The 14,483-nt window shown below is 42.1% G+C and overlaps 2 protein-coding genes across 2 annotated transcripts in view; both read left to right on the top strand.

Annotated features, from left to right (window-relative positions):
* The window catches only part of CSUI_001009 (60s ribosomal protein l23), a gene marked incomplete at its 3' end in the record, with an annotated part of 2,378 nt that extends 240 nt beyond the window's left edge, over positions 1-2,138 (top strand). The window contains exons 2-4 of the mRNA XM_068061215.1: positions 676-717; positions 1,261-1,334; positions 1,845-2,138. Of these exons, the coding sequence (XP_067926808.1) occupies positions 676-717; positions 1,261-1,334; positions 1,845-2,138 (410 nt within the window). The remainder of the gene's footprint in view (positions 1-675; positions 718-1,260; positions 1,335-1,844) is intronic.
* A 2,383-nt stretch (positions 2,139-4,521) lies between these two features.
* The window catches only part of CSUI_001010 (uncharacterized protein), a 22,604-nt gene continuing 12,642 nt past the window's right edge, over positions 4,522-14,483 (top strand). The window contains exons 1-8 of the mRNA XM_068061216.1: positions 4,522-6,141; positions 7,082-7,730; positions 8,417-8,851; positions 10,243-10,382; positions 11,077-11,281; positions 12,096-12,240; positions 12,597-13,139; positions 14,245-14,398. Of these exons, the coding sequence (XP_067926809.1) occupies positions 6,056-6,141; positions 7,082-7,730; positions 8,417-8,851; positions 10,243-10,382; positions 11,077-11,281; positions 12,096-12,240; positions 12,597-13,139; positions 14,245-14,398 (2,357 nt within the window). The 5' untranslated portion in view covers positions 4,522-6,055. The remainder of the gene's footprint in view (positions 6,142-7,081; positions 7,731-8,416; positions 8,852-10,242; positions 10,383-11,076; positions 11,282-12,095; positions 12,241-12,596; positions 13,140-14,244; positions 14,399-14,483) is intronic.

The following is a 14,483-nucleotide window of genomic DNA, read 5'->3' on the forward strand; positions in this document are numbered from 1 at the left end:
AAGAAAAGTGAATGGAGAAGAAGGAAGCACTGCTTATCTTTGTATGTTTTCTCTTTGTCATCCGTCCCGTCCGTAGAAGGTCTGTCTTTTCTTTCTTTCTCTTTCTAGATGAACTCGGGACGAGAAGTGAAAGAAGAGATCTTTCTCTCCTCTTGCTGTCAAGGGGGAGAAAGAAGGAAAGAAGATAAAGAAGCTATACATTCTCTCTTGAGTGTCATGAACCACCCTGTTTGCTTGGCTTGACTTCATAGAGAAGAGAGGAGTTCCATACCTCTCCTTTTTATCTAGAACTGCTTTCAAAGATACATGAAAAGGCGTGTTTCTTCTCTTTTCTTCGTCTTTTCTCCGGATATTCTTCTTTCTTCTGAGTGTGTGTCTCATGCGAAGTGGAACTATTAATCTTGAAGGACTTTCGCGCTCTTTTCTTCTTCCGATGAAAAGGGACTGTCGTTTTCTCTTTTCTCTCTTGTCCTCTTTTCTTACCTGAACTAGCATCTATCTCTCTGTCTTTCTTCTCTTCGTCGTTGTGTTCTCCGGGGGGGTCTGGTGTATGTACACCGCGCGTGATTGAAATGAGGGAGAAAAGGTGAAAACATAGTAAACTTTTCTTCTTTTCTCTCATCGACTTTCTTGTTCCTTATGATAGTATTTTCTTCCTCTTGTGTTTTCTCTTAGGACGAGGAGGTGCGGGTGGCAACAAGATGAGAGTGACACTGGGTAAGCTTATCAATCGATTCTCCTTCCATCCATCTTTCTGTTTTTTTTTCTTTCTTGTCGTTCTTCAACGCTTTTCTAGTACGTACGTTCATTCTTTCATAGCCATGTGTAGCTTCAAGTCTCTCCTTTGAACGATCTGGATCTCGATCTTGCATGTCTTTCTCCCTTCCGTGTTCCTCGGAGAGAAAGCATCCTTGCTTGTCTTCATGACCGCTAAGGTTGTGTGGTGTGGATAAGCGAGCAAAGAAGTGCTTTCGGTGTTTGGTCTCGGTATCGAAGGAGTGTATAGACACCCTCAACATTGTGAGGTGTATGTACACCTTGTTTAGGGGTGGTATCTTCAATACACCTCCGTAGGAATGGAGAGGACTGGTCGTTCTCGTTGATTCCCCTCCCCCCCCCAATCTCCTGACTAGGCTTCACCTCTCGTTACTGGATCTTGAGTTCATTCATCGTCACTCCTCCATCTTCTTTCTTTCCATCGAGAAGGAAGCTATCAGATTGACTTTTCTGTCTTTTTCATTCTTTTTCTTTTCTTTTTAGGTCTTCCAGTGGGTGCTCTCATCAACTGCTGCGATAACAGTGGAGCGAAGAATTTGTATATCATTGCCGTTAAGGTATGCCCCCCTCATCTCTCCTTAACTACTTTGATCCATTTATGGACTTCTCTGTTCAGAATGGAGATCATTGGAGGAGTTCTCCATCAGTTTCGGTGTCTTTCTCAATCTCTCTATCTCTATCAATCGACTCGTGGTCTTAGTTTTCTTTATCTCATTGCTATTTCTCTTCTATCACTGCAGTCTGGTCGCCTCGAGTGTATATAGCATTCTTGCTTCGATGTATAGAATCTTCACTCTCTTCTTATTCTTCTCTCAAGTGCTTCCCCCCACGCTATCTCTTCATTTCGTCGAGATACCATGACGCCTGTCTTTCTCTTTCTCGATCTTTCTTTTTCATTCTTATCCTCTGTATCTCCATACTTCCTTCTTTCTCTCTCAGTCTCTTGACTTGGTTTTTCTTTCTCTTTCTCCCTCTCTATTCTTTCTCCATTTCTGTCTTTCTTTCTATATCTATCTACATATGGAATCTGTCTCCCTCTGTGTCTCTGTCTGTCTCCACCACTGTAGGGATGGGGGAGCTGTTTGAATCGCCTGCCTGCGTGCTCTCTGGGAGATTTAGTCCTAGCGACGGTGAAAAAGGGAAAGCCCGACCTGCGTAAGAAGGTCCACATGGCTATCATTGTCAGACAAAGAAAGGCGTGGAGAAGAGCAGAGGGCTACTTCATCTACTTCGAGGATAACGCGGGTGTCGTGGCGAACAACAAGGGAGAAATGAAGGGCTCAGCCATCACAGGGCCCGTCGGAAAGGAATGCGCTGAACTTTGGCCCAAGATCTCCGCTGCCGCTACAGCCATCTGTTAAGAAGATAGAAAGAGAAGGATGACGCACAGCATACAGATGGAGAGATAGAGAGATATATTTATCAGTATGTGGATGCGAGGTGGGGTGAAGAAAGTGAGAGGATGAAGGAGGATAGACCGACCGGGGGAGATGATACAGAGAAAGTGAAGCAGACTTCTCTCTCGTTCTCTACATGTAGGGGTATGTATAGATATATATGTGTACTAGTAGGCATCTAGATGGAAGAAGAAGATTAGGAAGGAAAGAAGAGACGGAGTGGGAGTGAGAGGAGGGTCGTCGTTGAAGAAGGGGAGTGGAGGGGGGGATGGATCGTCGATATGGGGACTAGAAGAAGTGCACGAGAGGGATGAATGGATGGGGGGCAGCTTTATCCGGTCTTGTGTATTTCTTTCTCCTTTTCTTTAACTGTTCGTATCTTAAAGAAAAAGGAGGGGAAGAACACCCTTCTTTCTTTGATATGTGTTGTTCCTTCTTCCCTTGGTAAGCGAAAAGATGATAGCTCCTTCTCTCATTCTTCTTGCTAGTGAGAGATGGTCTTCTTTCTTTCTCTTCTACTCAGACTTCACTCCCTCTTTAGTTATCTAGGCGTGGAATTCTCTCTTAGGAGATTTCTATAGAAAGACAGTCTTAAGATGAAAGAAAGGCGAAAGGAGGGGGCAGCAGATAGCATTCCCAGGCGATCAGATGAAGAAGAAAGGCCAATAGAAAAGAGAGAGAGTGGTCCAGGCATACATAAACACGTAGAGATAGGTAGTCAAGGTGAGAAACGATGTAAAAAGTGATACATACACATCTATATAGATAGACAGGCGGCGAGGGAGGTGTCTATATGCGAGTCATCGTCGGTTGGTTTGGGTTGTCTACGATCTAACAAGATACAGACAGAGAGGAAAGGCCGAGAGAGCGTCTATCGATTCTACCGTATAAATTCAAGACGCACGTAGGCCCGATAGCATCCGCTGTTGGTCGGGACAGAACAAAAGTCTTCTTTCTTTCTCAGAGGAACTGAATAGGCCTTTCTCTTTCGTTCATAAGAGCAATCGTTTTCTTCGTGTCTACCACAAACCACTCCGTTTTGCATGCGACAAAGAAGCGATCTATCCTGTAGGGGGTGCCTCTATAAAGAAAGAAGTCCAAAAGCCCTCTCTTAGATTGGTCGGTTCCTCACCTTATCCCTATCTCTCCTCGCGCAATAACGTCGATAGAAGAAGCCCTAGCAATGGATCTGACACTACGACTACCACTACTACGACTAGGACCGGTAGTAGTAGTAGTACTATTCTACCCCCTATATCACCTAACTCCAGACTACGATAGTGCTCTCGAGTTACGTATACGCATATGTCGTAGTATAGTGCTGTGTCTCTTCATAACTATCTTGATGTATATCAACATCTGCCATGCTGCTTAGATCAAAAGTTGAGGGAGTGAAGAGGGGTAAATACCATTCAAGGAAGGACGGCTGCTACTATGACGACTTGTATCACGGCCACTAGCGATAATAAACCAAGTAGAGATAATTGCACTGCAAGCCTGATACGAATAGAAAGTTGATCCTTTGTCTTGGAGTTCTTTTAGATAGATGAGTAGCCGGAGACAGATAGATAGGTCTTCCGAAGAATAGCGTCAGTAAGTAACAACGAAGAAGTCGATGGATGGAGCTGAATGGTCGATACCCTGATAGGTACCTGCTTCCTTCGTTGAAATAGTACATACAATGGCAAGAGGAGTTTGAGTGGAAGAAGACGAGGAGAGAGTGACCTTAGCTTCTCTAATGGGTTATGTGGAGAAGGAGAAATAGTAGGAGACTATGCACGACGAGGAGGCCACGTGAGAAACAACGGCATATGAGGGGAATGAAGGGAGTGGGGCTTCCTAGGGAAAGATCGGACTGAAGAAGCAGCGAAAGAAGGGAGAGAAAGGCATGCTTTCAATTACAGGTGTCAAAAATTGCAAGAAAGATCGATCCTCGGTCCTTCCCTACTGCAGATATCAGATAAGCAACTGCGAATGAACAGCTATCTCTCTGGATTCTCTCTCCCTCTAGTCAGAGAGAGATTGAGAGCGGTTTTAAGCAGATTCAGGGGAGGGCTATAAATAAGTCGGCAAGGGATGAAACGAGAACAGCAAGCTACATTCACTCATTACCTACCCACGGTGCTTGAAGTCTTCCTCGCGATTTGCGGATGGAGAGTGACTGATAGTTGACGTCTATAGAGGTCTCTAAATGTATACATAGCTTTAGAGGATGACATATGATATATACATCTCTCCGTTCATATACACACACGTCTATATATATACTGACGGATAGACGCGGATCTACTACATGTAGATCTTCACTTGAATGAAGGATAGGGCGCATGCATGCAGTGCACTCGTAAACGTATTCATACCTATATGCTAACTCGTGAAGTAAGATGGAATGAATATATCTCTGTACACTATCTACATGAGTATATACTTTCACCTCTTGCATCCGGCAAGACATTCCTACGTTTTCGTAGATGCATATATGAGAAGTTGTGTATACAAATATACACGTATGGATGTATACGATACTACCACCGACCTACATACCTCTCCGTCGATTTACCTGAAGCTCTCGGGGGAGAACGTAAGGACAAGAAGCTTCAGATTCTCAGCTTCCATACGACAAGAGAGATGAACGACTGGGTTCTTTTTATCTCGTCTCATCGTCATGATCGATAGCCGTCTCTTTCTCCCTTAACTCCCCCGTATAATCTGCCTCACCCCAAGTCTCTCACCCTTCCTTTCTTCCTTGTCTTTTCTCCCTCTGATAGAAAAGAGAGATATAAATGGAGAAGTCAAAGACAAGCGAGTAGATAAATCTTTATTCTAGCACCTCTCTCCATATATTCTCTCTTCACTTGACGAATTCCCCATTTCCAAACACAACATCCTCGGACAAGAACCTGGTGTACATACACCCCAGAATCCACCCTCCCCCCGCTCTTTCTCTAATAACCTTCTCCCCCCCCCCCTACTCTTTTGCCCTCCATTCTTTTCTCCCCCCCCTCTTCCTCCCTTTACTTGGGTTGAGTCTACTACCGACTGGGAGAAAGCGAAAGACTTCTTCCTGTCGATCTTCACACCGCGATGGAGAGAAATGACGTAACCGGAGCGGCTTTTCTCTCACCCTTTCTTTCTTCCTTTCTTCTCTAGAGGTTCTCTATGCCATCTCTTAAGGATTTCTCGGTGTGTATTCGATGTCTCTCTTTCTCTTGTCTCTCTTCTTTCTCCTTCATGTGTAAAAGGACTCCCCTGCCTTGTCAACTCACACTTCACTTTCTTGAAACATCTGCTCTTCTTCTTTTTTAAATCTTGATTGCATGTCTCTTAAGACCTCTTTCTCTTCCCCCTTTCCTTACTGGACAGTCTCACAGGTTTTTCTCCTCTTCTTCATCCTTTTCTTTCCACTAAAGCCTTCTCTCTTCCATGTTTCTCTTCTCTCTCCCCGGATGGTGTCTTCTTGATCAAGAGATGAATGAAGAGAGACACCACACCTCTTCCATCTTCGCGAGTTCGATTCCTTCTTTCTTCACTCTTTCTGTTTGCTTTCCGACTTTTCTCTTCTTCTCCCTCTCTCCTTCCTCTTCTCTCTTTAGTATCTTGCTTCTTCTCTTCTTCCCTAGGGAACCTCGACGAAGTTCTAAGAAGCAAAGGAGACTCGAAGACGACGAAGAAAGAGCAGAAGAGGAAGAAGAGAAGTGTCTTTCTCTTTTCCTTTTTCGTTCTTCCTTTCTTTCTCTCTGTCCGGCAGGTTCATCTCCATTTCTCTCTTTTTCGTCGTTGCCTTCTTCGTGTATCTTTTTCCTACCTCTTTTCACAAGAGGGAGAGAGAGATCTAGAATTGACTCTCCTAAGTCTTGGAGATTCCTCTCTCGCTCTTCAAGATGTCTGGGGGGAGCGGAAGTGGGGGAGAAGAAGAGGAAGAGGGAAGTACTAGTTACAACTCCTCTTCTCCTCCTCATAAGAAAATGTAAGCAACCTCTCTTCTTCTTCTTCTCTCTCTTTCTACGCCATTCTTCTTCTTCTTAGCTCTCTTTCTCATCTATCCCCTGTAATCTCAACTTCTTCTACCTCGATAGACCTACCCTTGCATGTAGATACACAGATATATATAGACATCTATGTACCTCTCTATACATTTGAAGATGGATAGACTCCGGGCGCTGAATGGACGGAGAGATGTGTATACGTCATGGCTGGAAGGTGTTGTGGTGGATCTTGATAAGAGAAGTAGAACCACAGCTAAAGCATCTTTTCCTTTTGAAAGGAAAGGAAGTCTTCTCTATCTGCCCTCATACTTTCGCTAAGTCCTCTCATTCGCTTCTCTCTCACCTGTATCTCTATCTCTCTCTTTCCTCTTACATATTCCTACGCCCTCATTCAGACATACATGGAGGTAGTCATCTCTCTCTATCTCTCTGTTCCTTCTGTATTTGTATATCTATCTATACATGAGAGACTGTACGAAGACTACATCTTAAGCCACGTGTTTGACTATGCTCTTATCCTGCCTGTGGTGTGTCACTTTCCTTTTCGTTCCCTACCTATTCTTGTTCTATCTATCTAGCCTATCTTTGATCTGTCTTCTATCTACTATTCATCTATCTACTATCCCTAAGATCTCTATCTTCTCATCTACCTATCGTTAATCTATCTATCTATCGAACTATCTTTTAGCCTACCTATATATAGCCTCTCTATCTATCAACTTTCGTATGAGAAGAGCGTACAGAGGCGTGTGTCTCTCTCTCTCTCTTAGTGTCATATCCATCCCTCATAGCCGCTGTCTTGTCTGATCAGTCATTCTCTCTCTTTTTCTTTCTTTCTTTCTCTCTCTCTCTTTCTCCACTTTTTTCTTCTTCTTCTTCTGTAAATCTGACACCTCTTTCTTTCTTTTCTTCTTCTTTCAGCCGTCGTATGAAAAGCAGTGTCGAATCTCGGCATGAAGAAGAAGAAGAAGAAGAGAGAGAGATGACGCGGAGGAGAAGATCTAGTCAGACAGGTGTCGATTCAGATGAACATCCGGGCCAAGAAATTTCTTCTCCTGTCTCTTCCTCTTCTTCTTCTAGAGAGGTAGAAGAAAGTCTTGCTGATAAAGAAAGTTGTGGCGTTCTACAGACGAAACACCTTAACAAGAAGAAGAAAAGACGCCTTATCAAGAGAACTACAAGCGATGAGGAAGAAGAAGAAGAGGAAGTGATCGGCGAAGGAGAGAAGTCTTTAGCATTCTCTTCTTCTTCCTCTTTGGAGGGTGTCGACAGCAAGGGTGGGGAGAATAAGGCGTGTGCCATAGAAAGTGTAGAGAGGCGAGAGAAGGCTCATGCGCCTACTACTACTACTGAAGAAGAAGAAGAGATAAATGAGAAGAAGAGGGACAAGAAGAAAGAAAAGAAGAGAAAGGTACAAGAGCTTCGGAGAAAGATACGCGAGAGAGAGTCGACGAAGAGATCTCACTCTAAAAGAGAAAGAAGAAGGAAAAGCGCACGCGATGAAAAGAACAAGCTCTCGAGTGGAGAAGAGCTTCCTTCTTCCTCTTCTTCTGCTTTTTCTTCTGAAGATGTAGGGTGTCTCCTTTCTCTAGAGTCTCTTTTCTTCTTCCTCGTTATCTAGCTGACTTCTTCAGTCTCTTCTTTCTTTTCTTGTTCGTGTATATACATCTCCCCTCCTTCGTAGATCGCTTGAATCGACGCTTACTTCTCTCCGCAAACACCTCTTCTTCTTCTTTCTCGTCGGTCTCCTCGCCTTTTCTTGCTCCATCTTCTCTCTAGTTTCTCTTCTTCTTTCTTGCGTCTTCATGAGCCAGTGAAGTCTCTCTCGCTTCATAAGGGCTTCGTGCCAACATGTTCTTCCTTACATATCTGTATATACATTTGTATAGATGTATTTGGATCTATTTATCTGTATGGATCTAGCTGTATGTGTACATATCGATATGTATATGGATGTGTGTATATCTATTCCGTATGTATGGGAATTACTTGAGAGAGACACACACCGGACTGCAAGATACATAAGAGTCTCTACGGAGGTATAGAGGATGCATAACTAAATGCATGTCATATCTCTCTATAATCTATCTAGCTATCTATATGTGGAAGGTATGTGCCTATGTGTGTGGATAGGAGTACAACGTGATTCAATAGAGAGTCTGTCTATCTCTTTCTTCCGCGTCTCGCCTCTCTTTCTTTGACCCATTCTCTTTCTTCCTTTCTTTCTCTTTCTCTCTCTGTCTTTTTCTTTTCTAGCATTCTTCTCTATCTTCTTCAAGTGACGGAGAAGAAGAAGAAGAGAGCTCTGGCTCGGAAGAGGACCCTTCTCAAGTTTCTTCTTTCCACAGACAACGCTCAAAACAAAAGGCCAAGAAGAAGAGGAAAGACCTTCTCCATTCTCCTCAAAGAACAAGAAGAAGAAAAGAAGAAGAGTCTGAAGAGGAAGAAGAAGATGAAGGAGGAACTGAGGGGGATGAAGAAGAAGAGGAAGAAGAAGAGGACGAGGGAGATGAATTGTTAACGTTAGATCAGTCTTTAGCATGGTGTCTGGACAGGATAAAAAGAAAGATTTCTCCTAAATTCTTCTCTCTCAATTCTCTCCAGAAGAAGACAGAAGATCCCAAATCTCTCGAGTTTCAAAGAGCTGTCGAAGTCTTACGCTGGGACGATGAGCTCACTCTAGGAGGCGCCGTAAGCACACACATACACATACAAATATACATACATATAGACATACATATACACATACATATATACACATACATATACATACACATATAAACATACATATACATACACATATAGACATAGATGTGTGCATACATGGATGTACCTATAATGGTGGGGGATATTCTAGCGGCATATATATATATATATGTATATATGTATATATATATATATATGTATATATGTATATATATGTATATATATATATGTAGATGTGTAGAGCTGGTGTAGGCGTGTGTAGAGAGGTATGTATATATATGTATATATGTGTATGTATGTGTACATGCGTCTACAAGGGAGCTGGGAAATAAGAGAGAAGGTTTGTTTCTTTTTCAAAAGAGAAGAAGAGGAAGATGATGAGGGAGATCTTCCTACACCTACCTACTCTTCTTTGTCATTCATTCCCTCTAAACATACGCACACACATGTATCTATACTTATCCTTGGACACCTTATATATCTATGCATATATATATATATACATATATATATGTGTATATGTATAAGAGAAACAGAGCTAACTCGTACAACGACTTTGAAGTGCAGCTCCGTCTTGCAGCGCCTACCTCTACTATATCATACCTATTCATATACATACCACACACACGTATGTATATATATATATATAGATAGATATATAGATAGATACATATACGTGATAGACTCCATGAGGAGTGACTCCTGAGTAGAGAGCGATCTCGAAGCCGTTCTATAGATATATATATATATAGAAAGAGAGAGAAATTTATCTCTATATTCCTCGGGCCGCATAGATGTATATGTACATGTATGTACATGTGTATATGTATGAATGTATGTATAGATTTTCTTCGTTGCCGAGGTGTGGACCTTACAGGCTGGGAGGGAGAGCGAAGGAGATAGGATCCATCTGTCTCCCTCTATAGATATACGTAGCAGGAAAATGGATAGACAGATTGGAGACAGATAGATATGCTTATGTGTTTGAGTCTGTTGCATGTTTGGACGACACGAGCGAAGAAGAAGTCCCGCGTGTCTGTATGAGTGAGCTCAGCGCTAGTCTCTTCTTGACATATACTTGTGTATGTATCTTCTCCATAGATACTACAGGCATATAATTGATACATGGCGCATATGTGTGTATAGAAATGACTATGTGCACGAGTGTCTGAATGAATAGACTTTAGAGTGTATGTACACCTACATGTCTGTGTATCTATGTTGATGTATGTCACCCAGTCTAGGAGGAATAATAAAGTGTACAAATCTCGATGAATCTCCTTCCCTGTCTATGAATTGATCTCTCTGTCTTTCTCTCTCTCTTCGCATGTATCTTTATATCTCTTGAAGGTGTTCTTCTGCGTGTGTGTGTGTAGAGGAGTATGACTGAAGCCTTCGACTATAAGACGACGCGTGTAGTGACGTTCTCGAATCTTCACTCTCTCACTCACGATCAGAAGAGTGTCATCTTTCTTGACTATCCCAACTCTCTATATAAAAACGAATATCTCCATCTGTAAGCTCACTCAATATGCAAAGAGACACAAACGCACATGTCTACTCCTCTCTCTTTCTCTCTCTTTTCTCTTTCTTTCTTCGTGTTGAGAACCTTGACGGAAGCTTGACGGGTGGGAGGGGGGTGAAGATGCATGCAGTTGTAAGTGGAATTTAGGGTGTATCGATTCTGTAGATAAGCACACCAACAGAGACTGTACGTGTACCGCAGAAGAAAAGGAGGAGAAAAAGGTCAAGGCTTGTCTTCCTCGAGGTGTCGATGCAAGCGCTATCGACTTGATTCGACTCGTGTAGTAGGTCCATACATATATATGCATCTTTCTCTTCCTCTCCGTAACTCGACATATCATCTCCTCCTAGGATATACATGCACACGAAATCTTCTCTTTCCAACTGTAGTCAGATCGATAGATAGATCGATAGATAGATTCTGAAAGACTGGATTGTTTATACTTGTCAGTGATAAATGACACGCTCAAGCACATAGTTTTCTCTTTCCTTCTTTCTTCCTACATATTCTCATCGTATCTACTGTTGTTGTGTATCTTTATCCTGGTGTCTATACACCCCTCTGAAGCCGCCAGAGCACATGTGTCTTTCTTACCTTCAACCTCTCGATCCTTTCCATTCTTTTCCTTCTCTTTCTTTCTTTCTTTCTTTCTTCTTTCACTTTGCGTTTTCTTTTCCTTCTGTAGAAGAGTTTTCGATTGGAGGACAAGGAGAGTCATTCTTTCAAACCTTCTGCGGTGTGCCGCAGAACAGGCGACTGCATGCAAAGCCTTTGATCGGTGGCTAGCTGAAGCACAGGGGACAGGAGACTTCTGTCTCCCTTTAACACGTGAAGAGAAAATTAACAAGATGTTTCAGCTACGAGTCGCCGAGCCGAGAGGACTAAGAAAAGTAAAAGAAGACCCACAGAATAAGAGACACATTACACACTAATATCAGACATACATGCAGATAATACATCAAACATACATACATAGAATAGCGATATATCAAAGATAGATAGGTTACAGAGAGATAGATCAAAGATAGAGTCTTTCTCTCGCGTTGTTTTCTTCTCTTTTTTTCTTTTCGATAGTTCATGTCATCTGTCTGTGTTGGTTCGTGTGTGTCTCTTCTTTTTCTTTGCATTCTGTTCGTCATGCTTTTCTTCTTCTTCTTCTCCAGCTGCTTGTTCATAGTGTTTCTGTACGCAGACGAGAGACAAGGCGAGAGAAACAGAGAGAGAAATGATAGAATTCTGTAGGGACGGATGGGTGTACTCTTTTTCTTTCTCCTCTTCTTTCTACTTCTTCCCTCCGTACCTTCTCTCTCTCTTTCTGTATCGTGGAGGCATTTGTGGAGATCTTCTGTCTTCTAAGCCTTTCTATGCAAGACCGTACTACTTTCTCCTCAGCCGTTTCATTCCTTTCTTTGCTGCCTTCTTCCGTCAAGATGTCTTTCTCCTTTCACACTTTCTCTTTCTTTATCTTGTCAGTGTCTGTATTTCATCAAAGCAAATAAAATCAGTAGCTGATAGACAAGGCGAAGAAAGTTAGAGAGATGGTGTATGTACACCCACTGAAGAACCATCCACTTCCCCCAGTCTCTTTCTTTCTCCGTCTTCTCCTTCTCTATCTTTTCTTCTTCTTCCTCTCTCTTTCTCTATCTTTTCTTCTTCACTTTCTTCTTCTTTTTCCTTTTCTGGATGGTATCTTTGTCTCGTTAGCTCAGACATCTCCTTCTGCGTGCCGAGCAGTGTAGATACATCGAGAGAAGTCGGTCTTTTCACTATCGCCGGAGCTCTTCTGATCCTTTACTTCCTCTCGCTTCTATCTCTTCTTTCTCTTCATTCACATCTACGTCGCCTCTAGGTAAAGTCTTCTCGCCTCTTCTGTTTCTTCTCTTTTCTTGACGTTTTCGACACTTTCTCCTGTTCCTCTAGACATCTATGTCTATAGATAAATCAAAGATAGATAGATTAAAGATAGATAGATTAAAGATAGATAGATAGATAGATTAAAGATAGATAGATAGATAGATTAAAGATAGATTAAAGATAGATAGATAGATTAAAGACATAGATTAGAGATTAGAGATAGGTAGGTAGGGGGTTGTTCTTTTTTCTTGAGTAGTGAAGTGACTAGTACTACTGCACTACTGCTACTCCCACTTTTCGTTGTCGGTTCTTCTTTCTTTTTATGTTTTTTTTTCTTTGCCGAACTTTCAGAGAGAAAAGAAGAGAGAGAGAATGAAGAAGATAGCTCGCTTTCGCCCTCGCAGAATAAAAAGAACCTCCCTGCTACGACCCGTGCATGCTCTTCTCCGTCGTCTTCTTCTCTGGCTCGCATAAAGAAGGGAGACGAAGATGACAAGAAGAAAGAAGAGGAGAAGAAGAGCAGGACTTGCATAGATACAACGTCGGGCGAAGGGCAAAGAGAGAAAGAAAGAGAGCCAGGAAAGAAAGAGAGAAGATCACAAGAAGACGACGAAAAAGAGAAAGAAATGAGTAGTCAGACCTATATGAATCTATTCGAGGAAGAGGAAGAAGAGAGTGTCGATTTCCGTTTTATGAACAGAACAGGAGGAGGAGACACGTCATCGATGCTCTTTGACGATTCCTATTACGACTTCGATTGCTCCAATTCGATGAATCGATTCAATACAATCGATTCTCTAAATAACAGTCGAGCTGGCTGGGGGACATTAAAGAGAAGTCTGACGTCGTCTTCGAATCATCTTTCTTCTTCTCAAAGAAAAAACAGAGAGGAAAGTAAGTTAGCTCAGCTGTCTTCTTCTTGCTCTCTTTCTCTTTCTCACTCTATACGTATATGTAGTCATAGTGAAGTTCTATGGAGGCCTCAGGCCCGGGTGTATGTACACTCGATCGCGGATGTATGTATGTGTGTCGGTAAGCATACAGCCATGCATGCAAAGACTTTCTCTTCTTTTGTCTAGTGAGAGTCTATCATTCTTTGTGAATGGGACAGAAGATTGCTTCGTTCTCTTCAACCGCGGAAAAGACTTTTCTCATCGACTTTGTCTTCTCTTTTTCCAATCTTAGCTCGCTAGCTCTTCTTTCTTTCTTCTCCGTGTATCTGTCTTCTGTATCTATCTCTCTACCTGTGCACTGATTCGTATCCGATGTACTTACAAGTATCTCTCTCTTCCTATATATAAGTAGGTATAGAGAGAGAGATATAAGGGTATCTATTTCTGTAGATCTGGCTATACATAGATATGTGTAGATAAATACACAGATGAGTAATGTTATATGTAGTCATATCTCCTTAAAAGTCGTTCCTCATTTCTTCACATTTTCGCTTGTTCAGCCGTCTCTCTCTCAGGTTTCTCCTTTCTTTTCTTTTCTCTCTTTCTCTCTCCTAAATTAGTAATGTCTCTCGCATGCTCTTCGTTCAGATTTCTATTGATCGGTCGTCGGACTTCTATCACTCCATTGCCCTCATTCTTCAAGTTTATACCTATACATACATATATGCTTACATCTATATATACATATACGCTTATATGTATATCTATAGCTCTGTCAGCATGTATCGGATCTCTATATCTGTATGTATATATGCGTATGTGTTCACATGTATGCATACGTATCTATATCCTTTATACGTATACATGTGCTAAACTTCTTTAGATACGTTTTAACAAGAAACTGGGCCGTCTCGACAGTGAGAAAGAGAGATAGAAAGCGACGGAGAGGAGACTGTAGATGAGCCTCTCTATATCCTCTCTATATGGCCGGAGAGAGAGAGAGACGAGAGGGAGAAAAGGCTATAGCTGACTTAGTGAAGAAGATGTAGAGAGAAGAGAAAGATTGGAGATCCTTCTTTTCTTTCTGCTTTCTTTTCTCTCTTCAGTTGCGAATGCGGTAGAAGATATGAGAAGAAGAGAGAAAGAATTGAAGAAAGAAAGGAGAGAAAGAAGAGAAGAAGAAAAGAAAGATGCTCGTAGAAAGGCTATCAAACAGACCTGGAAAGAATTACAGCGCTTAGCTCGATCGACACATGACGGGTGCGTACCAACTGCACGCAGAACTCTCATATACATACGTAGCTAAATACCTACATAGAGAGATACATGCCTACATAGAGTAGAG

This window comes from Cystoisospora suis (assembly GCF_002600585.1).
Source record: "Cystoisospora suis strain Wien I chromosome Unknown contig_397, whole genome shotgun sequence".
NCBI lineage: Eukaryota > Apicomplexa > Conoidasida > Eucoccidiorida > Sarcocystidae > Cystoisospora > Cystoisospora suis.